A 23790-nucleotide genomic window follows, 5' to 3' on the forward strand; every position below is an offset into this window, starting at 1 on the left:
GGTCAGGAGTTCGAGACCAGCCTGGCCAACCATGGCCAACATGGTAAAACCCTGTCTCTCCTAAAAATACAAAAATTAGCTGGGCTCGGTGGCAGGCGCCTGTAATCCCAGCTACTTGGGAGGCTGAGGCAGGGAGAATTGCTTGAACCTGGGAGGTGGAGGTTGCAGTGAGCCGAGATCACACCACTGCATTCCAGCCTGGGTGACAGAGCAAGACTCTCACTCAAAAAAAAAAAAAAAAAAAAAGAATTGCAATGGATTGGAACTTATCATATGTGTTTCAAACTGTAAATTCATACAACTACAAACAGAAAAATACCCCAAAAGCCACATACCCAATTTGTGGCAGGTTAAAGATGGCCATAGGCCAGGGCATCGAACTCTTGGGCACAGTGGCTCATGCCTGTAATCCCAGCATTTTGGGAGGAGTTTGAGACCAGCCTGGGCAATATACTGAGACCCTGTCTCAAAAAAAAATGAGCTGGGTGGTGGGATGCCTGGGTGCAGTGGCTCATGCCTGTAATCCCAGCCTTTTGGGAGGTAGAGGCGGACAGGTCTCTTGAGCCCAGGAGTTTGACACCAGCCTGTGCAAATGGTGAAACCTCATCTCTACAAACAAATACGAACATTATCCAGGTGTAGTGGTTCGTGCCTGTAGCCCCAGCTACTTGTGAGGCTGAGGTGGGAGGCTTGCTTGAGCCCAGGAGGTCAAGACTCCAGTGAGCGTTGACTGTGCCACTGCACTCCAGCCTGGGCAACACAGCGAGACCCTGTCTCTAAAAGAGAGAAAGAGAGAGAGAAAATAAAGATGGCTACAAAGTTCTTGCCACTGCTTCACTCTAAAGTTGAGGTCTTTGGCCTTTCCTCTTGAAAGACTCTTTGACCACATTGACCAGTGGAATACAGTAAAAATCACACATGCCTGGGCCCAGGCCAGTTCCTCTATTGGAAACATGCAAGTGCCCTGAGCTGTCCTGTGAGAAGGTGCCATCCTCAAGCCCTTGTGCCACAGCAGTCACAGGTAGGTTTTTTACATGGCAGTGCAGCTGTGCCCACCTTCCAGCCTCCAGCTAGGCCAGTCAAGGTGCCAGACGTGAAGAAAACCTTCTGGGACCCCCAGCTTATCCCATCGACTGGCTCTAAACTTCTGAATGACCTCAGTCAGTACCACAAAGAGGAGTAGAATTGCTCAGCTGAGGCCGGCGCGGTGGCTCAAGCCTGTAATCCCAGCACTTTGGGAGGCCAAGGCAGGCGGATCACGAGGTTAGGAGATCGAGACCATCCTTGCTAACACAGTGAAACCCCATTTCTACTAAATATACAAAAAATTAGCCAGGCATGGTGGCGGGCACCTGTAGTCCCAGCTACTTGGGAGGCTGAGGCAGGAGAGTGGCTGGCGTGAAGCCGGGAGGCGGAGCTTGCAGTTAGCTGAGATCGCGCCACCGCACTCCAGCCTGAACGACAGAGTGAGACTCTGTCTCAAAAAAAAAAAAAAAAAATTGCTCAACTGAACACTGCCCCAATTCTCAGCCTTCCAATGTGCTGGATTATAGGCTGGCATGGTGGCTCATGCCTGTAATCCTAGCACTGTGGGAAGCCAAGGCAGGCAGATCACCTGAGGTCGGAAGTTCGAGACCAGCCTGGCCAACATGGCAAAACCCCATCTCTACTAAAAATACAAAAATTAGCTGGGTGTGGTGGTGCATGCCTGTAGTCCCAGCTACTCAGGAGGCTGAGGCAGGAGAATGGCTCGAACCTACGAGGCAGAGGTTGCAGTGAGCCAAGATCATACCATTGCACTCCAGCCTGGGCAACAGAGTAAGACTCCATCTCAAAAAACAAACAAAACAAAACCAAAATAAAACAAAAGTGTTGGATTACAGATGTGAACCACTGCGCCTGGCCAGCTCTTTACTTTGAAAAACTGATAAATAAAGGGAAGGAATCAAGCACTGATTCTGTGTTTTGTGTATGAACTCTTCTTGAGGCATCTAGATTGTTGATGAAGGGAAGCTTGTCCCTATAGAAGTATTCCTGCCGTTGCCAAGCACGGTGGCTCACGCCTGTAATTGCAGCACTTTGGGAGGCTGAGGCGGGAGGATCAGTTGAGTCCAGGAGTTTGAGACCAGCCTGGGCAACGTGGCAAAACTCCGTCTCTACAAAAAAAACTATAAAAATTTAGCTGGACACGGTGGCCGCTTCCTGTAGTACCAGCTACTTGGGAGGCTGAGGTAGGAGGATTGCTTGAGCCTGGGAGGCAGAGGTTGCAGCACGCCGAGATCAAGTCATGACACCCCGGCCTGGGCAACAGAGCGAGACCCTGTCTCAAAAATATATACATACATACTTTTTTAGTTGTGATACTTATATAAATTAGGATATCACATAATAGAACATGGAGTCTTAAACCATTAGAGAATCTTACAGAAATGCTTTGGATGAACTAATATAATGTCTGGGAGTTGGTTCAGAACATGCCAGTGCTGAGTGAGGTGGAGGTTCAGACTAAACGGGACTGGCCACGTGCCATTAACTGGGGAATGGGGCAATGGGGGTCCCTCAACGCTTTCTCTCTTCTTCTGAGTGCGGTGGAGGTTTTCCATAATAAAAAGTCAAAAAAGATTCCCTTTATTCTAGCCATCCTGGAATCCACAGCAACCCTTTGGGGGCTCTGGGCACCTTCTCCAGGGTGGTGCTGTGGGGTGGGGGTAGGCTGGAGGCACAGGGACCACAGTGCAAGAGGCTGGGGCCACTTGCCATGTTTTGTGACTCTGGCTCTGGGCGGGGCCAGCTCTTCCTCCGTACCCCTTCCCTGCTTCTCAGCGGGTGTGGTGAGGACAGGCGTGTGGCAGGGAGACCATGGCATTCTCAGAGGCTTGGAAGGAATCCATTTCTCTTTCAACTCTGTTGTCCCAACCTTGCCCCTTCAGCAGACTCTCCAAGAATATCAAGTACTGACTCAGGGCCCGTAACTAACCCCTGTGATTTTGTTTTGAAAGGGTCCTTGACCTTCCTGAATTTGGGTACAGATCCTGTTTAAATGAGTTTCCTGACTTCGGAGTCTGAAAAGGGTATATTTGTTGACAGTGTTATCATTAATCCGTGTTATCACTAATCAGTAAACATCTATTGAGCCCCTGCTCTGGGCCAGAGAGGGGTACAGCTCAGGGTACAGAATCAGCACAGCTCTTGGCCCTCACACAGCTTGGGTCCCGGCCTGTCCCCGGGCACCTGTTCTGGGCCAGAGAGGGAAACAGCTCAGGGTACAGAATCAGCACAGCTCCTGGCCCTCACACAGCTTGGGTCCTGGCCTGTCCCCGGGCACCTGTTCTGTGCTGCTCTGGGCCAGGCAGCCCCTGGCTCAGGTGCCGGGGGATGTGGGAGTAGTGGGGAAGGGTGCTGAGGGTTCAGGGTGTTTGCAGGGATGGGAACAAGGGCTCCTGCCACACAGACATCACTGCCCAGCATCTGTCCTGCTCATCTCTTTCAGGATGAGTGTGCAAACCATCCGAAATGTGTTCAGCGTCGAAACTGGATATCGGCTCTCAGATGACCAAATAGTCAACCATTTTCCAAACCACTATGAACTGACCCGGAAGGACCTGATGGTGAAGAACATCAAAAGATACAGGAAGGAGCTGGAGAAAGAAGGGAGTCCCCTGGCAGAAAAAGATGAAAATGGAAAATACCTCTATCTGGGTTTGTGCCTTTTCCACTGGCTCATGTTTTCAGTAAACAGCTGAATCGTTTCTTTGGGGCGCGAGGCGCTGAGGTGGTGACTGTTGGCTTTGATGCATGAGTATGTCCACGCGAGTTGTGGTGGCACCTGTTTCATTTCAGGTGTCTCCAGAATGAGGGAGCAGGAGGGGCCTGAATTTGGGATCCTAGTTTCTGTGAGTGCTTTGGGAATTGCCTGGCATGGACTTTTTTTTCTTTTCTTTCTTTGAGACGAAGTCTCACTCTGTCCCCCAGGCTGGAGTGCAGTGGCGTGATCTCAGCTCACTGCAACCTTTGCCTTCCGGGTTCAAGCAATTCTCCTGCTTCAGCCTCCCAAGTAGCTGTGACTCCAGGTGCCCGCCACCATGCCCGGCTACTTTCTTTTTGTATTTTTAGTAGAGACGGTATTTCACCATATTGGCCAGGCTGGTCTCGAACTCCTGACCTTGTGATCCACCCACCTCGGCCTCCCAAAATGCTGGGATTAGAGGCATGAGCCACCATGCCCAGCCGGCATGGACTTTGTGTAAGCCAGAGGATGCCCTCAGTACTCAGCCCGGGGAAACACTTCTTGAGCCATAGGCTGCCATGAGGGCTCATGACCATGTCTGGCTATACCCAGGAAAGACAGTGTGCCCCTGTCCAGTCCGGGATAAAAGCTGGACTGAATAGTTTCAGATTCCTTCACAAACCTGGGCAGAATTCTCTTAACTGACCTCAGTTTCCTCATCTGCTAAATGGGAATCATTACAGGGTTTATTTACAGGAGCTCCCAGGTAGCCGTGGGGATTGAAAAATACAGGTTTCTCAGGTGCTTAGGTAGGCTCTGTAAATGTAACTTCGGAGTGTTGCCCAGGGATTGTGCAGCAGAGGCCCTTGTTCTGTTAGCTGCTGGGTTGTGGCGGGGGGCACTAAACCCATAGACCCTGGAAAGGCAGGGGCAAGATCTTTCTGTTCATGGCCACTGCTGGGCTGGCCGCTTACCAGCGCTGGGTGTCTTTGCTTTGCAGACTTTGTTCCTGTCACCTATATGCTGCCTGCTGACTACAACCTGTTTGTAGAGGAGTTCCGGAAGAGCCCGTCCAGCACCTGGATCATGAAGCCTTGTGGCAAGGCCCAGGGAAAGGGCATCTTCCTTATCAACAAGCTCTCACAGATCAAAAAGTGGTCCCGGGACAGCAAGACGTCTTCGTAAGTGTGGGCAGCCACCTGCTTTGTGTGCCAGGTCCCAGTTCACCGTTTTATGCCGTTCTGCAGTCTTTGTGGTTTTCTTTTTTTTTTTTTTTTGAGACAGAGTCTCGTTCTGTTGCCCAGGCTGGAGTGCAGTGGCCGGATCTCAGCTCACTGCAAGCTCTGCCTCCCGGGTTCAAGTGATTCTATTTATTTATTTATTTATTTATTTATTTATTTATTGAGATGGAGTCTCGCTCTGTCGCCCAGGCTGGAGTACAGTGGCGCAATCTCGACTCACTGCAAGCTCCACCTCCTGGGTTCACGCCATTATCCTGCCTCAGCCTCCCGAGTAGCTGGGACTACAGGCGCCCACCATCATGCCTGGCTAATTTTTTGTGTTTTTAGTGGAGATGGGGTTTCACCGTGTTAGCCAGGATGGTCTCGATCTCCTGACCTCATGATCTGCCCGCCTCGGCCTCCCAAAGTGCTGGGGTTACAGGCGTGAGCCACCACGCCCAGCCGGGTTAAAGTGATTGTAATGCCTTAGCCTCCTGAGTATCTGGAATTACAGGCACACACCACCATACCCGGCTAATTTTTTTTCTTTTTAGTAGAGACAGGGTTTCACCATGCTGACTGGGCTCATCTTGAACTCCTGACCTGAAGTGATGCACCTGCCTCGGGCTCCCAAAGTGCTAGTATTACAGACGTGAGCCACCGCTCCCGGCCGAAACTCTAATTTTTTAATTTTAATGAAGTCTAGCTTATCAGTTATTCCTTTCATGGATTGTGTCTTCGGTATTCCATCTTTTACCATCTAATTTTTACTTTCTCTGCCATATTTAGGTTTGTGTCTCAATCTAATAAAGAAGCCTACGTGATTTCTCTCTATATCAACAACCCGTTACTAATTGGCGGGAGGAAGTTCGACCTGCGCTTGTACGTTCTGGTGTCCACGTACCGTCCGCTACGCTGTTACATGTAAGCGTCCCTAAGGTTTTGATTCCCTCTTGATTGTGTTTTCACCCAAAACGTCTTTCTTCTTAGCACCATTGTGAGGTCTGGTGAAACAATGCATGTGCGGTGCCTGGCACGGGGCAGGGATTGAGGGAAGTAAGAGCAGTCAGGCCTGATGCTGGTATGAGTCGTGTCAATCACACACACAAAAGTAGCTCTGTTTAGAGAATGAAGTGGTGTCTTTTCTTTGTGTTTCTCCTCAGAGTTTGAATTAATCTACATTCCCACCTAGGTATAAGCTTGGGTTTTGCCGGTTTTGCACAGTGAAATACACCCCGAGTACCAGTGAGCTGGACAACATGTTCGTTCATCTCACCAACGTCGCCATCCAGAAACACGGGGTGAGTGTGTCCTTTCATTTGTGCTTACAGAAAGGGACTGACTTTCAGGCCGGGCACGGTGGCTCACGCTTGTAATCCCAGTGCTTTGGGAGGCCGAGGCGGGTAGATCAATCACCTGAGGTCAAGAGTTGAAGACCAGTCTGGCCAACATGGCGAAACCTCATCTCTACTAAAAATATAAAAATTAGGCTGGGCGTGCCGGACGCAGTGGCTCACACCTGTAATCCCAGCACTTTGGGAGGCCAAGGTGGGCAGATCACCTGAGGTCAGGAGTTCAAGACCAGCCTGACCAACATGGAGAAACCTTATCTCTATTAAAAATACCAAATTAGCCAGGCATGGTGGCACACGCCTGTAATCCCAGCTACTCAGGAGGCTGAGGCAGAATTGTTTAAACCCGGGAGGCAGGGGTTGTGGTGAACCGAGATCACGCCATTGCACTTCAGCCTGGGCAACAAGAATGAAACTCCATCTCAAAACAAACAAACAAACAAAAAAACAACAAATGAACTTCTATACCTTTTACCATATACAAAAATTAACTCAAAATGGAGTATAGATCTAAAGTAAAATTTAAAACTATAAACCTTTTAGAAGAAAACCTTTGTATCCTTGAATTGGGCAATGGTGTTTTAGATAAGACACCAACAGCATGATCTGTAAAAGAACAAAGTACTAGGTTGAACCTCATCAAAATTTAAAACCCACGATCTGGCCAGGCGTGGTGGCTCACGCCTGTAATCCCAGCACTTTGGGAGGCCAAGGCGGTGGATCGTGGTCAGGAGATGGAGACCATCCTGGCTCACATGGTGAAACCCCGTCTCTACTAAAAATACAAAAAATTAGCTGGGCGTGGTGGCGGGCGCCTGTAGTCCCTGGCGTGAACCCGGGAGGCTGAGCTTGCAAGCTTGCAGTGAGCTGAGATTGCGCCACCGCACTCCAGCCTCGGTGACAGAGCGAGACTCCATCTCAAAAAAAAAAAAAAAGATTAGGCCGGGTGTGGTGGCTCATGCCTGTAATCCCAGCACTTGGGAGGCCAAGGCGGGTGGATCACCTGAGGTCAGGAGTTCAAGACCAGCTTGACCAACACAATGAAACCCTGTCTCTACTAAAAAAAAAAAAAAAAAATACAGAAATTACCATGGTGGCTGGCGCCTGTAATTCCAGCTACTCGGGAGGCTGAGGCAGGAATCACTTTGAACCGGGAGGCAGAGGTTGCAGTGAGCCAAGATAGCACCATTGCACTCCAGCCTGGACAATTGAGCGAGACTCTGTCTCCAAAAAATAAAAATAAAAAAAAAGACCAACTTTGTGGGTTTCTTTCTTCTATTTTTGCAAGAACAGGGTGGGTATAGGAGTGATACTTGAAGAGTAACCTGGTCTAAGGCCCGGCACTGATGGGACTGGGAGGCTCTAGGCATCAGGCGGGCTGGCATGGGGCGCATCAGCTGAATGCCCGGGGCTGCGGGGGGGGCACCTGGAGAAAGAAGGCGGCAGGCTCAAGCCCTGCCTTTCTAGTTCTGTGGCCTCGGGCAAGTCAGTGTAACTCTCAGAGCCTCAGTTTCTCCATTTATAAAAGGAAGTCATAGTATTACCTGGCGGGACTGTGGGAGGATGTCATGAGGTGACTTCTGTTTAGACTGTCCCTGAGGTACCCTGCCTCGACTTACAATTTTTCAAGTGTCCAGTGGTGTGAAAGCGACATGCATTCAGTAGGAACCGTACTTCAAGTACCCATGCAACCATTAGTTTTTCTTTGAGTACAGTAGTCAATAAATTACCTGAGGTATTTCACACACATTATAAAATAGGCTTTGTGTTAGATGATTTTGCCCAACGTCAGGCTATTGTAAGTGTTCTGTGCATGTTTTAGATAGGCAAGGCTATGATATTCAGTAGGTTAGGTGTATTAAATGCACTTTTTTCTTTTTTCTTTTTGAGGTAGAGTCTCACTCTGTTGCCCAGGCTGGAGTGCAGTGGCGTGATCTTGGCTCACTGCAACGTCCGCCTCCTGGGTTCAAGTGATTCTCCTGGCCCAGCCTCCTCAGTAGCTGGGATTACAGGCATGCGCCACCACGCATGGCTAATTTTGTATTTTTAGCAGAGACGGGGTTTCCTCCATGTTGGTCAGGCTGGTCTCGAACTCCTGACCTCAGGTGATCTGCCTGCATCGGCCTTCCAAAGTGCTGGGATTAGAGGCGCCTGGCCAAGTGCACTTTCAATTGATGATATTTTCAACTTGCTTTGGGCTTATCTGGACATAACCCCACCAAGGGGCCTCTGTATGCATTGAGCACCTATGTGAGTTGGTTCCCTTCTGAGTGCTCAGGACGCAGTGATAGGCAAAGCCTACCTTAGTACCTACTCTCGTGGATCCCAGAACTTCCGGGGGAGATAGTCATCAACTAATCACCCTGATGAACATGAAATTACAAACCAAGCTGCTTGCTCTGAAAGTGAGGAACGCACATCTAGAAGAGCATGGAACAAAAGAAGCCCCTCGTCCAGTGGTTGGAGAAGGCTTCCCTGCAAAGTAGTGCTGGAGCCGAGATCTGAAGCATGAGTTGGGATGATCCAGAGGAGGCAGGGAAGGTTCCATAGTGGTGGGTACAGCGTGTGCCGAGGCCATTGCCAGAGGGAGCTTTACAGGGGCTGAAAGGACGCCAAGGTGGCGGGAGCCCCTGGCGTGAGGGCAGTGGATGGGGAGGGACTGGAGAGGCCAGCGAGGGCAGACACACAGGGCTTTGTGGGTCCGGTTCAGGTTTGGGGCTCTCATTTCACCCCAACACAAACCAAAAGTCTCGTTTCTTTATGAAAGACTCTTTCTTTGTTTTGAATCTTCTTTGAATGGAAGCCTTGAATGCTCTGATCTTTTTTCTAATTTGAGGAGAAAGAGAGTGAGTATTGGTATGAAATATGCATTGGTATGAAATATGCTGAAGAGTTTGTTCAGACGAGGCTGGACTCGGTCCTCCGCCCATCACTTACCTCTGTGTGACGTGGGCAGCTCACCAGCCCTCCGGGCCCACAGCTGCTGGCAGGAGCCAGGGGTTCACCTCGCTGGTCTTGGGATGACGATGGCCACCGTTTACCGGGGCCAAGTGGTTTCCACATGTGGCTGGCCTAACTCACTTCCCCTTCAGGTCTTCCTGAGAGCAAACCAAGCAAGTGTCAGTTTTACAAATTTTATTTTTTATTTATGTCTTTATTATTATTGGTTTTTTTAGACAGAGTCTTGCTCTGTCACCCAGGCTGGAGTGCAGTGGCGCGATCTCGGCTCACTGCAGCCTCCGCCTCTCGGGTTCAAGTGATTCTCCTGCCTCAGCCCCCCGAGTAACTGGGGTTATAGGTGCGTTCCGCCACACCTGACTGGGGTTTTTAGTAGAGATGAGGTTCACCACGTTGGCCAGGCTGGTCTCGAACTCCTGACCTCAGGTGATCCTCTCACCTTGGCTTCCCAAAGTGCTGGGATTGCAGGCGTGAGCCACCGTGCCTGGACTTTCTTTTAAAATGTGGTTAATTCTCCTTTTATCTGCTTTGAGTCAGTGATGTTTGCTCAAGTAGTTAGTAGGCTGATATTGTTTTAGTTCATGGTTCTCACTTTATACTTAGAAAATGAAATTGCAGTCTCCTAACAATGTAATACATTTGGGTATTTTCTAGCCCTTTGCCTTCAAAGGCAAGCATTGTATGGAGAATTAATTTTCAGGGATGGCAAAACAGGAAGAGCTCAGAACTGGCTCAGAACATGTGGGCTGGGGGCCCAGCCCCATCCCAGCCCAGGAGGAAAGCTCGGCCAAGTAACTGCTTCTCTGAGCCCGGCCTCCTCTGTGAAATGGAATGATAATGGCAACTTCTCAAGGTTGTTGGAGAGTTATGGGTGTGGTGCTTTTACACTGCAGTGTGCAGCCTAAGGCGCGTCTTAGGCTGGCTTCCCCAGGAAAGACTGAGGTAGAAGTCAGCAAGCTGATGTTGCTGCAATGGAGGCCTCCGCCCACCCCGGGGTGCTGTGGAGTGGGGGTGGCCCTGCAGGGCTGTCCTGGAGGGAGCAGGGCCTGACACATGGCGTCAGCCAGACATGGTATGCTGTTGCCCTTGGGGAAGGCTTTCACCCTGGATTAGGCAGCTCCCTCAAGCCAAGGGCACTCCCAGTGAGGGTGGGTCTCAGCTGGAAGAACGAGCGCCTTGGTCTTGAAGGGTATCCCGGCAGCACTCCACAGCCTGTGCTGTGAGGCATAAATGATTAAGCCCGAGAGTCTTAGGGAGATGAGCATTTAAAAATACCCACGTAAGGCCAGGACGGTGACTCACAGTGCAATGAGCCGAGATCATGCCGTTGCACTCCAGCCTGGGCGACAGAGTGAGACTCTGTCTTAAAAAAAAAAAAAAAAAAAAACCCACATAATAGGAGGCCCAGGCGGCCGGGCACAGTGGCTCATGCCTGTAATCCCAACACTTTGGGAGGCCAAGGCAGGAGGATCGCTTGAGGCCAGGAGTTCACGACCAGTCCGGGCAACATAGTGAGACCTCTTCTCTAAAACAATTTAAAAATCAGCCAGGCATGGTGGCACGTGCCTGTAGTCCCAGCTACTTGGGAGGCTGAGGTGAGAGGCTCGCTTAAGCTCAAAAGGTCAAGGCTGCAGTACACCAAAGTCATGCCACTGCACTCCAGCTTGGGGGACGGAGTGAGACCCTATCTTAAAACAAAACAGAAAATAGCTGGCCCAGATCTCCCTGGGGTAAGGGTCCAGACGTTTGCCTTGTTGTTGCATGCCCACACCCAGGGGGCACTCCAGAAATGCTTGGGGGATGCAACGGTTCCACGGGGTTCCTATGGGGTGCATAACCTGAGGGATGCCTGCCCGCTTTCCTGTCACCAGGAGGACTACAACCACATCCATGGGGGCAAGTGGACAGTGAGCAACCTGCGGCTGTACCTGGAGAGCACCCGCGGCAAGGAGGTGACCAGCAAGCTGTTCGACGAGATCCATTGGATCATCGTGCAGTCCTTGAAGGCTGTGGCGGTGAGTTTGCTGTGGGCGGGGGAGGCAGCTCCCAAGGCATGTTTGGGAGTCGGTGGGCTTGCTGTTCTTGTTAAAAAATACCTGTTTTCAGGCCGGGCGCGGTGGCTCAAACCTGTAATCCCAGCACTTTGGGAGGCCGAGATGGGCGGATCACGAGGTCAGGAGATCGAGACCATCCTGGCTAACGCAGTGAAACCCCGTCTACTAAAAAATACAAAAAACTAGCCGGGCGAGGTGGCGGGCGCCTGTAGTCCCAGCTACTCGGGAGGCTGAGGCAGGAGAATGGCGTGAACCCGGGAGGCGGAGCTTGCAGTGAGCTGAGATCCGGCCACTGCACTCCAGCCTGGGCGGCAGAGCGAGACTCCGTCTCAAAAAAAAAAAAAAAAAAAAATACCTGTTTTCAGCTGTGTACAGTGGCTCACGCCTGTAATCCCGGCACTTTGGGATGCTGAGGCAGGCAGACCACCTGAGGTCAGAAGTTTGAGACTAGTCTGGCCCACATACATGGTGAAACCCTGTCTCTACTAAAAGTACAAAATTAGCCAGGCGTGGTGGCATGCACGTGTAATCCCAGCTACTTGGGAGGCTGAGGCAGGAGAATCACTTGAACCCAGGAGGTGGAGGTTTCAGTGAGCGGAGATCACACCACTGCACTCCAGCCTGGGTGATAGAGTGAGACACTGTCTCAAAAAACAAAGAACAGGCCGGGCACATTGGCTCATGCCTGTAATCCCAGCACTCTGAGAGGCTGAGGTGGGCGGATCACCTGAGGTCAGAAGTTCAAGACCAGCCTGGCCATGGTGAAACCATATCTCTACTAAAAATACAAAAAATTATCTGGGCATGGTGGTGCGCACCTGTAATCCCAGCTACTCGGGAAGCTGAGGCAGGAGAATTGCTTGAATCCGGGAGGTGGAAGTTGCAGTGAGGCAAGATCGCGCCATTGCACTCCAGCCTGGGCGCCAAGAGGGAACCTCCGTCTTCAAGATTGTGCTCCAGTCTGGGCAACAAGAGCAAAACTCTGTCTCAAAAAAAAAAAAAGCCTGTTTTGATGTTCTTGCCGCCTGCACGTCTGCCAGAGGCTGCGGTTTTTTCGGGGAGGGAAAGGGGCCAGCTTCCAGCCCAGTGCCGCCCTGGGGTGAGCTGGGCTAGCCTCTCAGGTGTAGCCACAGGCCCCAGCCCCTTCACTCCTCTTATACCCACTAAGTCAATAATAACTATTTTGACATAAAGTGATATATTGGAGATGGACATCCAGCAGCCTTTTGTCTGTAGATGTCCTGACTTTAGTATTTCATAGATATTTTGTACTGGAAATAGCATGCCTCTTCTTTTTTTTATCTTCTCATTTTTTGTTTATTTGCTGGTTTGCAGTTGGCATTCATGTTTTGCTTTACAGTGTTAAAGCAGGTGCACATCTATTTTCAAGGAAGAGGGGAGAAACGAACATTTGAGCACCAGCAAGCTGGCTACTATTAGTATTTCCCCGGGCTGGGCACTGTGGCTCACACCTGTAATCCCAGGACTTTGAGAGGCCGAGGTGGAGGATCATGTAAGCCCACAAGTTTGAGACTTGTGGTAACAAAGCAAGACCCTATTTTTTGTTTTGTTTTGTTTTTGTTTTTGAGGCAGAGTCTCATTCTGTCACCCAGGCTGAAATGCAGTGGCACAATCTTGGCCCACTGCAACCTCCAATTCCCTAGTTCAAGCGATTCTCCTGCCTCAGCCTCCCAAGTTCCTGGGATTACAGGCATGTGCCACAACGCCCAGCTAATTTTTGTATTTTTAATATAGACAGAGTTTCACCATATTGGCCAGGCTGCTCTCGATCTCCTGACCTCATTATCTCCCCACCTCGGCTTCCCAAGGTGCTGGGATTACAGATGTGAGCCTCTGCACCCAGCCAAGACCTGCTTCTTTTTTTTGTGTGTGTGAGACAGAGTCTCGCTCTGTCACCCAGGCTGGAGTGCAGTGGTGCGATCTCGGCTCACTGCAAGCTCCGCCTCCCAGGTACAAGCGATTCTCCTGTCTCAGCCTCCCGAGTAGCTGGGATTACAGGCACGAACCACCACACGCCGCTAATTTTTTGTATTTTTAGTAGAGACGGGGTTTCACCATGTTGGCCAGGCTGGTCTCGAACTCCCGACCTCAGGTGATCCACCGCCTCAGCCTCCCAAAGTGCTGGGATTACAGATATCAGCCACTGCACCCAGCCAGGTTTCTTTTGTTTGTTTGTTTGTTTGAAGTGACAGATTCTTGCTCTGTCACCCAGGCTGGAGTGTAGTGGCGTGTTCATGGATCACTGCAATCCACCACTCCTCATGGCACTCTTCTTCCTCCCAGCCTCCAGCCGTCCCGAGTAGCTGGGACTGCAGGCACATACCACCACACCCGGCTAAATGTTTCATTTCTTGTAGAGGCGGGGGTCTCACTGTATTAGCCATGCTGGTCTCAAACTCCTGGGATCAAGTGATCCTCCCACCCTGGCCTCCCAAAGTGCTGGGATTACGGGCATGAGCCACCGCACCCAGCCTCAGGTGATGTTATTTATGTATCTGGAGAACAGTTAATCGAATGTGTATCTAGGTGAAACAGAATCAAAAATTACAAAGGAAATTCAAAAATTTGTATATAAATGGATTTACTTTTGTCACTGGGAACAGAGGTTAATAGTCTGGCACCCGGATCCCTAAGGGCCTGGGAAGGGGTGACAGGCAGCCTGGGGGACAGTTTGTGTTTGTCTGTGATAAGCCTGCACAGACCTTCACTGCAGGTTCTGGGCTTGGAGCTGGACACCCGTCCACTCTGATGACAGTGTCACGCTGGCAGAGGGGTTGGGTGCTAGTCAAGCCTCTGATGAGTGAGATGCAGAGATGCCCGTTACGGTTCCATCAGTTCCCTCTATCAGGCTGAGGAAAGTGTCCAGTCTCTGAGCCTTGCGGGAGGAAGAGGGAGAGGAGGGAAGGAAGCGTTTGTGGTGGAGGGTGGGAACCCTTGCTGTGGGAGGTCGGGACCGTGGGATGATCCTGCTTGTTTCTGAGGCGTTGGTCTCGGCTGCGCCCTTCGATGATGGCCATGTCACCCACTGGTCACTCTCTCTCCAGCCGGTGATGAACAATGACAAGCACTGCTTTGAATGCTATGGCTATGACATCATCATTGACGACAAGCTGAAGCCCTGGCTGATCGAGGTAACCATGGGAGTACCCACACGCGGTCACACCACACACCACCCCCGACATGCTTCTGCCCCGACTCGGGCCCAGCGGACCCCCAGGCCCTGGATGTTTCTCAGGCCAGGCAGGAAAGGGACCGATGTTCAGGTTTGATGGTTTGCTGATAGTTAAATTATAAGCACATTCCTGCATTGCTCCCCTCCCAGAGCCCAGCCCACGACAGGGAGCTGTGGCGCATCTCACGCGAACTTGGTGGTGACGACACCTCCAGGGTGCCTCTAGGCTAGTCCATCCTCCCTCAGTCCTGCACCCTGTCCCCCGGGTCCTCCCCTGCCCTCATGGATGACAGTGTTCCCGTCTAGGAAAGCAGCTCACAACCTTGGCAGCCCTTGGCCAGCAGGAGCACGCTCCTGAGGGAAGGAACGCCTCTGCTGTTCTTCGGCATCTATGAAGGTCGAGTTTGGAAGTGGATTCCTCTGCCTCTCTCAGTGGGTGGAGAGGATGTCATGGTGGCTGTCTGTTTAGCACTGCCTCCTGACACCAAGCCTGGCTGGTGCGACCTCAGCCACAGTGGGCGCTGGCACACTTATCAGAGGCCCCAGCTTCAAACCCACCTTGCCCAACTGTTGCCCTGGAGCCAGGAGGAGGAGCTTCAGGCCTCCGAGGGGACAAAAGAACTCCGGCTCTATTGGTTATTGGTTCATCTCCCCGCATGCCCTCCCGACCAAGTTCATTTGCCAGTGCACTGCTCGGGCCCTTCATCTCGGTCACATTTTGAGCCAGGACACCTGAGTCCACAATAGCAGGTTGTAGGGCGTGGTTCCCTGTGGGTAGAGTCATGGGAACCCCTGCAGGAAGCTGCTGGAAAAGCCAAGTGAGCCGGTTCCATCGTGGCGTTTTCCAGGCAACTCCTTATGCCACCAAAGCTGTGTGTGTGAGCGGGGAATAGATCGTCAGTGTTTGTACTTTCTTGTCCTCCATGTTAAACAGAATAACTTGAGGCCAGGCACGGTGGCTCACTCCTTTAATCCCGGCACTTTGGGAGGCCGAGGCGGGTGGATCACCTGAGGTCAGGAATTCAAGACCAGCCTGGCCAACATGGCAAAATGCCGCCTCCACTAAAAATAAAAAAATTGGCCAGGTGTGGTGCTGCGCACCTGTAATCCCAGCTACTGGATAGGCTGAGGCAGGAGAATCGCTTGAACTTGGGAGGCTGAGGTTGCGGTGAGCTGAGATCGCGCCACACGCCACTGCATTCCAACCTGGGTGACAGAGGGGAGACTTTGTCTCAAAAAAAAGAAAACAAACCAAACAAAAAAATAGAGTAACGTGAATGGAAGTCTCTCCTGCATGAACTATGATCTTAATTGTGAACGTTACTTTTTTTTTTTTTCTTTTTTTTTTTTTTGAGATGGAGTCTCGCTCTGTCACCAGGCTGGAGTACAGTGGCACAATCTCGGCTCACTGCAACCTCCGCCTCCTGGGTTTAAGCAGTTCTCCTGCCTCAACCTCCTGAGTAGCTGGGATTACAGGCTTGTGCCATCATGCCCAGCCAATTTTTGTATTTTTAGTAGAGACGGGGTTTCACCATGTTGGTCAGGCTGGTCTCGAACTCCTGACCTTGTGATCTGCCCGCCTCGGCCTCCCAAAGTGCTGGGATTACAGGTGTGAGCCACTGCACCCGGCCCTACTTCTTAATAACAATTCTGTTTTTTTGTTTTTTGTTTTGTTTTGTTTTTGTTTTTTTGAGATGGAGTCTCACTCTGTCGCCTAGGCTGGAGTGCAATTGCTCAATCTTGGCTCACTGCAACCTCTGCCTCTTAGGTTCAAGCAATTCTCCTGCCTCAGCCTCCTAAGTAGCCAGGACTACGGGTGCATGCTGCCACCCCCGGCTAATTTTTTGTATTTTAGCAGAGACAGGGTTTCACCATGTTACCTAGGCTGGTCTCAAACCCCTGAGTGCTCAGGCAATCTGCCTGCCTTGGCCTCCCAAAGTGCTAAGAGGACAGGCATGAGCCACCATGCCTGGCCAACAATTCTTTTTTTTTCCTTTTCTTTTTTTTTTTTCTGTCTCTAGACAGGGTCCCACTCTGTGGCCTAGGCCGGAGGCAATGGCATAATCATAGCTCACTGCAGCCTCCAGCTTCTGGGCTTAAGTGATTCTCCTGCCTCAGCCTCCCAAGTAGCTGGGATTACAGGCATGCGCCACCATGCCTGGCTAATTTTTTTTTTTTTTTTTTTTTTTTTTTTTTAGAGATGGGGTCTCACTATGCTGCTCAAGCTGGAGTTTTTTTGTGTGTTTTTCATTTGTTTGTTGTTTGTTTTTTGAGATGGAATTTCACTCTTGTTGCCCAGGCTGGAGTGCAATGGCGCCATCTTGGCTCACCACAACTTCTACCTCCTGGGTTCAAGCGATTCTCCCGCCTCAGCCTGCAGAGTAGCTGGGATTACAGGCATGAGCCACCATGCCTGGCTAATTTTGTATTTTTAGTAGAGACAGGGTTTCTCCATGTTGGTCAGGCTGGTCTCGAACTCCTGACCTCAGGTGATCATCCCATCTTGGCCTCTCAAAGTGCTGGGATTACAGGCGTGAGCCACCACGCCCAGCCGCCTAAGCTGGTTTTGAACTCCTGGGCTCAAGTGATCCTCCTGCCTTGGCTTCCCAAAGTGCTGGAATTACAAGTGTGAGCAACTGCTCCCAGCCTTTTTTTTTTTTTTCATTTTAGGGGGCACATATCCAGGTTTGTTACATGGATATATTGCAGAATGCTGGGCTTTGGGCTTCTCTTGAACCCGTCACCCAAATAGTGAACATAGTATTCAATAGGGAGTATTTAAACCCTCGCCGCCTTCTTCTCTCTCCCCTCTTTTGCAGACCCTAGTGTTTTGGGTATTTTTTATTTTTATTTTTATTTCTTTTTTTTGAGACAGAGTCCTGCCTTGTCGCCCAGGCTGGAGTGCAGTGGCATGATCTCAGCTCACTGCCAATCTCCACCTCCTGAGTTCAAGCAATTCTCGTGCCTCAGCCTCCCAAGTAACTGGGATTATAGGTAACTGCCACCACGCCTGGCTAACTTTTGTATTTTTAGTAGAGATGGGGTTTTACCATGTTGGTCAGGCTGGTCTCGAACTCCGGACCTCAAGTGATCTGCCCACTGCAGCCTCCCAAAGTGCTGGGATTACAGGCTTGAGCCACCACGCCTGGCCTGGGTTGTTTTTTTTTGGTTTGTTTTTTGTTTTTAAGAGACCAAGTCTTGCTCTGTGGTCCAGGCTGGAGTGCAATGTCACTATCATTGCTCGCCGCAGCCTTGAACTCCTGGGCTCAAGTGATCTTCTTACTTCAGCCTCCTGTGTAGCTGGGACTAGAGGTGTGTGCCACTCTTCCCAGCTAATTTTTTTTTCTTTTTTGTAGAGATGGGGTCTTGCTGTGTTGCCTAGGCTAGTCTCGAACTCCTAACTTCAAGCGATCCTTCCACCTCAGCCTCCCAAAGTGCTGGGGTTATAGTTGTGAGCCACTGCACACAGCCTAAAACAATTATTTTATTTTATTTTATTTTATTTTTTTTTGAGATGGAGTCTCACTCTGTCGCCCAGGCTGGAGTGCAGTGGTGCGATCTCAGCTCACTGCAACCTCCACCTCCTGGGTTTAAGCGATTCTCCCGTCTCAGCCTCCCAAGTAGCTGGGATTACAGGTGCCTGCCACCACGCTTGGCTAATTTTTTTAAATTTTTAGTAGAGATGGGGTTTCACCATGTTGGCCAGGCTGGTCTCAAACTCTTGACCTCGTGATCCACCTGCCTCGGCCTCCCAAAGTACTAGGATTACAGGCGTGAGCCACCATGCCTGGCCCCTAATAACAATTCTTAGTCTTCATGTGTTCATAATAAGAATTACAGTATTATGGTATATTACAGTGGTCATTTTGAGGACAATGAGATCTGTGCAATTCTTTGGCACAGTACATATTTGATACCCTGCTAGCAGCATAGACAGGCAGTCTGACTGGGAGAAACCTGAACAGCTTACAGATTTGCTCCCTCTAATCCCCCATGACCTGAAACAACTAACCGAGGTCATTAGAACTGTGCCTAAAATATGAGTAAATAAGTAGTGACTGGCCGGGCACAGTGGCTCACACCTGTAACCCCAGCACTTTGGGAGGCCAAGGCAGGCAGATCCCCTGAGGTCAGGGGTTCGAGACCAGCCTGACTAACATGGTGAAACCCTGTCTGTACTAAAAATACAAATATTAGCCGGGCGTGGTGGTGGACGCCTGTAATCCCAGCTACTCAGGAGGCTGAGGCAGGAGAATTGCTTGAACCCGGGAGGTAGAGGTCACTGTGAGCTGAGATTGTGCCACTGCACTCCAGCCTGGGTGACAGAGCAAGACTCCATCTCAAAAAAAAAAAAAAGTAGTGACTGAGGGCCTATGGGACTCTCCACAGAACAAAGTGAATGTCTCCATTTTAATGTGTGGATTTTGTGACATTACTTAGCTTCTCAGAGGCCTTACGGGACCACCTTTCCATGTGTTGAAAGGATTCATCATTTGACTCGGAATGCTGCTTTACTGATGAGATACTACTCTCTTCGCGAAAAGGGGGCCCATCGCTTTTTACTTAAACCCACACTGCTGCTTGGGCAGGGTCATTTGGTTCGCTGATTCTAATAAACCGCTGGGGGGCTCTTGGTACTTAGGACAGAAGCAGTCACACAGGTAGGCACTGATAATGTTTGTGATGTACACTGGCCCAAAATGTTTGTGTGATTGCTGATTTGTAGACCCTAATTCTAATCCCACCTTTAAGTATTACTTATATTTCACTGACCAGCTAATAAAAGTGGATCACAAAGTGCTTCCTAGCAAGGTGCTCTGATGATATTAGATAGTAGCAATGTTAAATAACAACTTGCCAGGTGCAGTGGCTCACGCCTGAAATCGCAGCACTTTGGGAGGCTGAGGTGGGAGGATCACCTGAGGTCAGGAGTTCGAGACCAGCCTGATCAACATGGTGAAACACCATCTCTAATAAAATACAAAAAATAGCTGGGCGTGGTGGTGTGTGCCTCTAATCCCAGCTACTCGGGAGTCTGAGACAGGAGAATCGCTTGAGCCCGGGAGGCAGAGGTTGCAGTGAACTGAGATTGTGCCACTACACTCCAGCCTGGGCAACAAGAGCGAAACTCCGTCTCAAAAAAAAGAAAAAAAAAAAAAACTTGACTAAAGTGTGCAGCAGCCAGCATCTCCTGCAGTGCACGTTTTCATCCCAAAAGAGCAGGAGACACAGCTGAGGAACGTGTGTCCTTCGTCTCACAGGTGAACGCGTCCCCGTCTCTCACATCCAGCACTGCCAACGATCGCATCCTCAAGTATAACCTGATTAATGACACCCTCAACATCGCCGTCCCGAACGGCGAAATCCCAGACTGCAAATGGAACAAGTCGCCCCCAAAGGAAGTCCTCGGCAATTACGAGATTCTGTAAGTTTATGTGTGACTGTGCGCTTGTCCTTTTGTTTTGTGTTTCCGAATGGCATGTGCCATAGCCCAGCTTGGATTTCTGGCCATATGTGGATTCCCCTTATTTGGGCAGAGCGTTTCATTTACTAATGACATTATGGGATAGATTGTGTTGTAGCAGAAAAGCAATTTGTTTATTTATTTTACTATTATTATTATTTTGAGAGGGATTCTCACTCTGTCGCCAAGGCTGGATTGCAGTGGCACGATCTCGGCTCACTGCAACCTCCGCCTCCTAGGTTCAAGCAGTTCTCCTGCCTCAGCCTCCCAAGTAGCTGGGATTATAGGCATGTGTTACCACTCCTGGCTAATTTTTGTAGTTTTAGTAGAGATAGGGTTTCACCATGTTGGCCAGGCTGGTCTTGAACTCCTGACCTCAAGTGATCCTCCCACCTCGGCCTCCCAAAGTGCTGAGATTACAAGCGTGAGCCACTGCACACAGCCCAGAAAAGCAGTTTGGGTGCTAAACTTGATCATTGTGGATTCTCCTGCTTATGACATACGTGTGGTGCGCTGATCACGTGCCAGGCCCCCACTGGCTGCCGGGATGGCTGGAGCAGGCTAGATGGAGTGCCTGTTTCTCACAGGTCACCGGGGCTCATTCCTTGGCTTTGCCACATAGAGCTGGGTGACAGGGAGGAACTCAGTGCAACTATTTGAGCCTCAGTTTGTCCACCTTTAAATGGGTATAATAAGCCAGGTGCAGTGGCTCACGCCTGTAATCTCAGCATTTTGGGAGGCCGAGGCAGACAGATCACCTGAGGTCAGGAGTTCAAGACCAGGCTGGCCAACATGGCGAAACCCCATCTCTACAAAAAAAAAAAAAAAAAAAAGGCCGGGCGCGGTGGCTCACGCCTGTAATCCCAGCACTTTGGGAGGCCGAGACGGGCAGATCACGAGGTCAGGAGATCGAGACCATCCTGGCTAACACGGTGAAACCCCATCTCTACTAAAAATACAAAAAAATAGCCGGGGGAGGTGGCGGGCGCCTGTAGTCCCAGCTACTCGGGAGGCTGAGGCAGGAGAATGGCGTGAACCCGGGAGGCGGAGCTTGCAGTGAGCTGAGATCCGGCCACCGCACTCCAGCCTGGGTGACAGAGCGAGACTCCGTCTCAAAAAAAAAAAAAAAAGGGGTATAATAAGATCTTTCTCACAGAGTGGAAAAGAAATAGCTAACTTTCGAGGACTTGTCATGTGTCAGAAACTGTGCAGAATGCTTTACACACAGTATCAATTCCTTTCCCCAGTAATATTTTGAAGTAGGTAAGACTATTAGCTCCATTTCACGGGTGTGGAAACAAAGGCTTAGAGCGGTTCCACGGCATACTTGTAGTGACGAAAGTGGGAACAAAGTGAGAGCCCATCAGGAGTGTGGTGGCTGAACACAGTATGGTTCATTCATTCTGTGGTCTATGAGGTGGGCTTTAAAAAGATTGAACTGGCTGGCTGCGGTGGCTCACACCCAGCACTTTGGGAGGCTGAGGCGGGCAGATCATGAGGTCAGGAGTTCAAGACCAGCCTGACCAACATGGTGAAACCCTGTCTCTACTAAAAATACAAAAATTAGCTGGGCATGGTGGTGTGCACCTGTAATCTGAGCTACTCAGGAGGCTGAGGCAGCAGAATCGCTTGAACCCGGGAGGCGGAGGTTGCAGTGAGCCCAAATTGCACCCCTGTACTCCAGCCTGAGCAACAGAGTGAGACTGTCTCAAAAACAAAAACCAAAAAAAGATTGGCCCAGAGCTACACTGTGGGGCTTGGGAGGTTGCCTGGGAAAAACACACTGCAGAAAAGGGTGTATAGTTTATTCCTTGTAAAACATTGGCCTCAGAGTTCCCTGTGTGTACATACAGTGATGTGTGCAGTGGCTTACATGCGAATGCATGAGCAGGGAAACGTGGAAGGACACACATCATGTTGTTGGCATCGATACTGCGGTCGAGTGGGTGTGGAGGGAGCCAGAAAAGAGGGAAACAGACGGCAGTAAAAGGCGGAGGAGTAGGTGTGTTAGGATCACAGTTACATGCTTCTGTCAAAGCAAAAATGTGCGTTTCATTTAAATTTTTAAAAAACAAAAGAAGAAATATTTAGTGAAATTTACACACACACATAAGAGACTTCAGGCTTGCAGCTGGTAGGCGCTGCTGGTGGGAGGATTTGAACACGGGCCCAGGACTCTGGAGCCCACGCTCAGCTGGCTCCTGCCTCTGCTGTGAGTGATGTGTGGTGTGGATGTGCATGTCCCAGCTCATTGTCTGGGACAGGAGGAGCAGGTGGAAGGGGAGTTTAGATGGAAGTACGCTGGGCTTGCCGGCAACCTCGGGGCCTCTACAGGGTGGTGGCTGTGAACTTCAGGGGCAAGCAGTCAGTGTGTGTGGTTAGCTGTTCTCTCGCTCCATGGTCAGCTGCCCAGGCTAGGTACAGGGAAGGCAGAGGGTTGGAAGGGACCAGGGTTGGGAGCTTGTGATGGCAAGAGAGAGGGCAGCGGGGACAGGGAGAAGGCGGGGGTGGGTGGCAGTCTGGCAGGGAGGAGGGTTGTTGGAGTCGGGCACTAGGGAAGTGGGCTGGGAGGAGAAGGGGCAGTGGTTAGGGAGTGAGTCTTGGAGATAATATGAGGGGTGATGAGGCTTGGGGACTCCCTGGGGATGGGACTGAGATGGAGTAGAGGATGGGGTCACCAGAGGTCAGGGAGTTGGGGCTTTCATCTGTTTGGTCATTGCCATCACCTGCCACCATGAACTAGGAGCCTGGCTCTCCAAGGGATCTGGGGTGGTGACCTGGAGGACTGGAGGTGACTGTGCAAGGAGGGAGGTAACTGTGGTGACCAGGCCTGGAAAAAGCTGGGGGTTTTAGAGAGGAGGCCGCTCCAACCGGGAGGATGGTGGGTGGAAGAGAAAGCAGCCTCCATACCAGGAGCTGCGGGGGAAGCAGCGTCTCCCAGGAGACTCAGGAGCCCGTTAGAACAGGAGAGGGGAGCGGAGATTGAAGGACAAGCGGAGGGCAATGGCGGGTGCGGCGATGGGCAGAGAGTTCCGGAGCCCACAGAGGGCGATTCTGGGGATGGGCTCAGACTGGGATTGGCAGCCTGGGAGGTGAAGGGTAACATCAGGGTTGGGGACGGCAACTGCAATGGTGGCCTTGGGGGTGGGTCCTGATGGTCCCTGTGCTGGAGGACCAAGGGGGTCTGTGAGGGTGCACAGGGGTGGGGACCGTTGTGGGGAGACTTGTCAGTAGCATGAGGACCTTGGGGGGGTTCTCTTCAGTCCAGTGAGCGAGGGTGGTGGGGAGGCTGGCTTGTTGGGAGTGTGTGGAGCCTGAGACCTGTCCAGCCCGTGGCCTTCGTGAGGGAGAGGACCAGACTTGCCATCTCCAGGCTAAGAAGCAGAGGCCAGGCCAGGCATGGTGGCTCATACCTGTAATCCCAGCACTTTGGGAGGCTAAGGCAGGTGGATCACCTGAGGCCATGAGTTCAGGACCAGCCCAGCCAACATGGTGAAACCCTGTCTCTACTGAAAATACAAAAATTAGCCAGCTGTGGTGGCGGGCACCTGTAATCCCAGCTACTTGGGAGTCTGAGGGCAGGCGAATGGCTTGAACCGGCAGGTGGAGGTTGCAGTGAGCCGAGATTGTGCCACTGCACTCCAGCCTGGGCAACAGAGCAAAACTCTGCCTAAAAAAAAAAGAAAGAAAGAAAGAAAGAAAAAAAAAAAACCAGAAAAGAAGAAGCAGAGACCAGTGCCTCACTGCTTTTAGTTGAAGAGACAATAAGGTGACCCCCTCCCTGATCCAGCCGTTCTCCCCTGGCTCCTGAGGGGTAATGGA

At 50.8% G+C, this 23790-nt stretch overlaps 1 protein-coding gene across 13 annotated transcripts in view; it reads left to right on the forward strand.

The window, feature by feature from the left end:
• TTLL1 (TTL family tubulin polyglutamylase complex subunit L1) overlaps positions 1-23790 on the forward strand; it is a 66158-nt gene that overhangs the window by 14782 nt on the left and 27586 nt on the right. For 10 of the 13 annotated variants that reach the window (XR_013398913.1, XR_013398912.1, XM_077949437.1 and 7 more), the window contains 7 exons: positions 3491-3699; positions 4728-4908; positions 5737-5871; positions 6140-6248; positions 11129-11272; positions 14377-14463; positions 19766-19929. Coding sequence is in view for 9 of the 13 variants with exons in the window: in XM_077949437.1 (XP_077805563.1) it covers positions 3491-3699; positions 4728-4908; positions 5737-5871; positions 6140-6248; positions 11129-11272; positions 14377-14463; positions 19766-19929 (1029 nt within the window). In the remaining 4 variants the exon portion in view is untranslated. Of the gene's footprint in view, positions 1-3490; positions 3700-4727; positions 4909-5736; positions 5872-6139; positions 6249-11128; positions 11273-14376; positions 14464-19765; positions 20169-21623; positions 22055-23790 lie in introns of those variants that run through there. The other 3 variants (XR_013398914.1, XR_013398915.1, XM_077949436.1) reach the window with 3 other exon arrangements.

The sequence above is a fragment of the Macaca mulatta genome, chromosome 10 (genome assembly GCF_049350105.2).
Source record: "Macaca mulatta isolate MMU2019108-1 chromosome 10, T2T-MMU8v2.0, whole genome shotgun sequence".
NCBI classification, from domain to species: Eukaryota; Metazoa; Chordata; class Mammalia; order Primates; family Cercopithecidae; genus Macaca; species Macaca mulatta.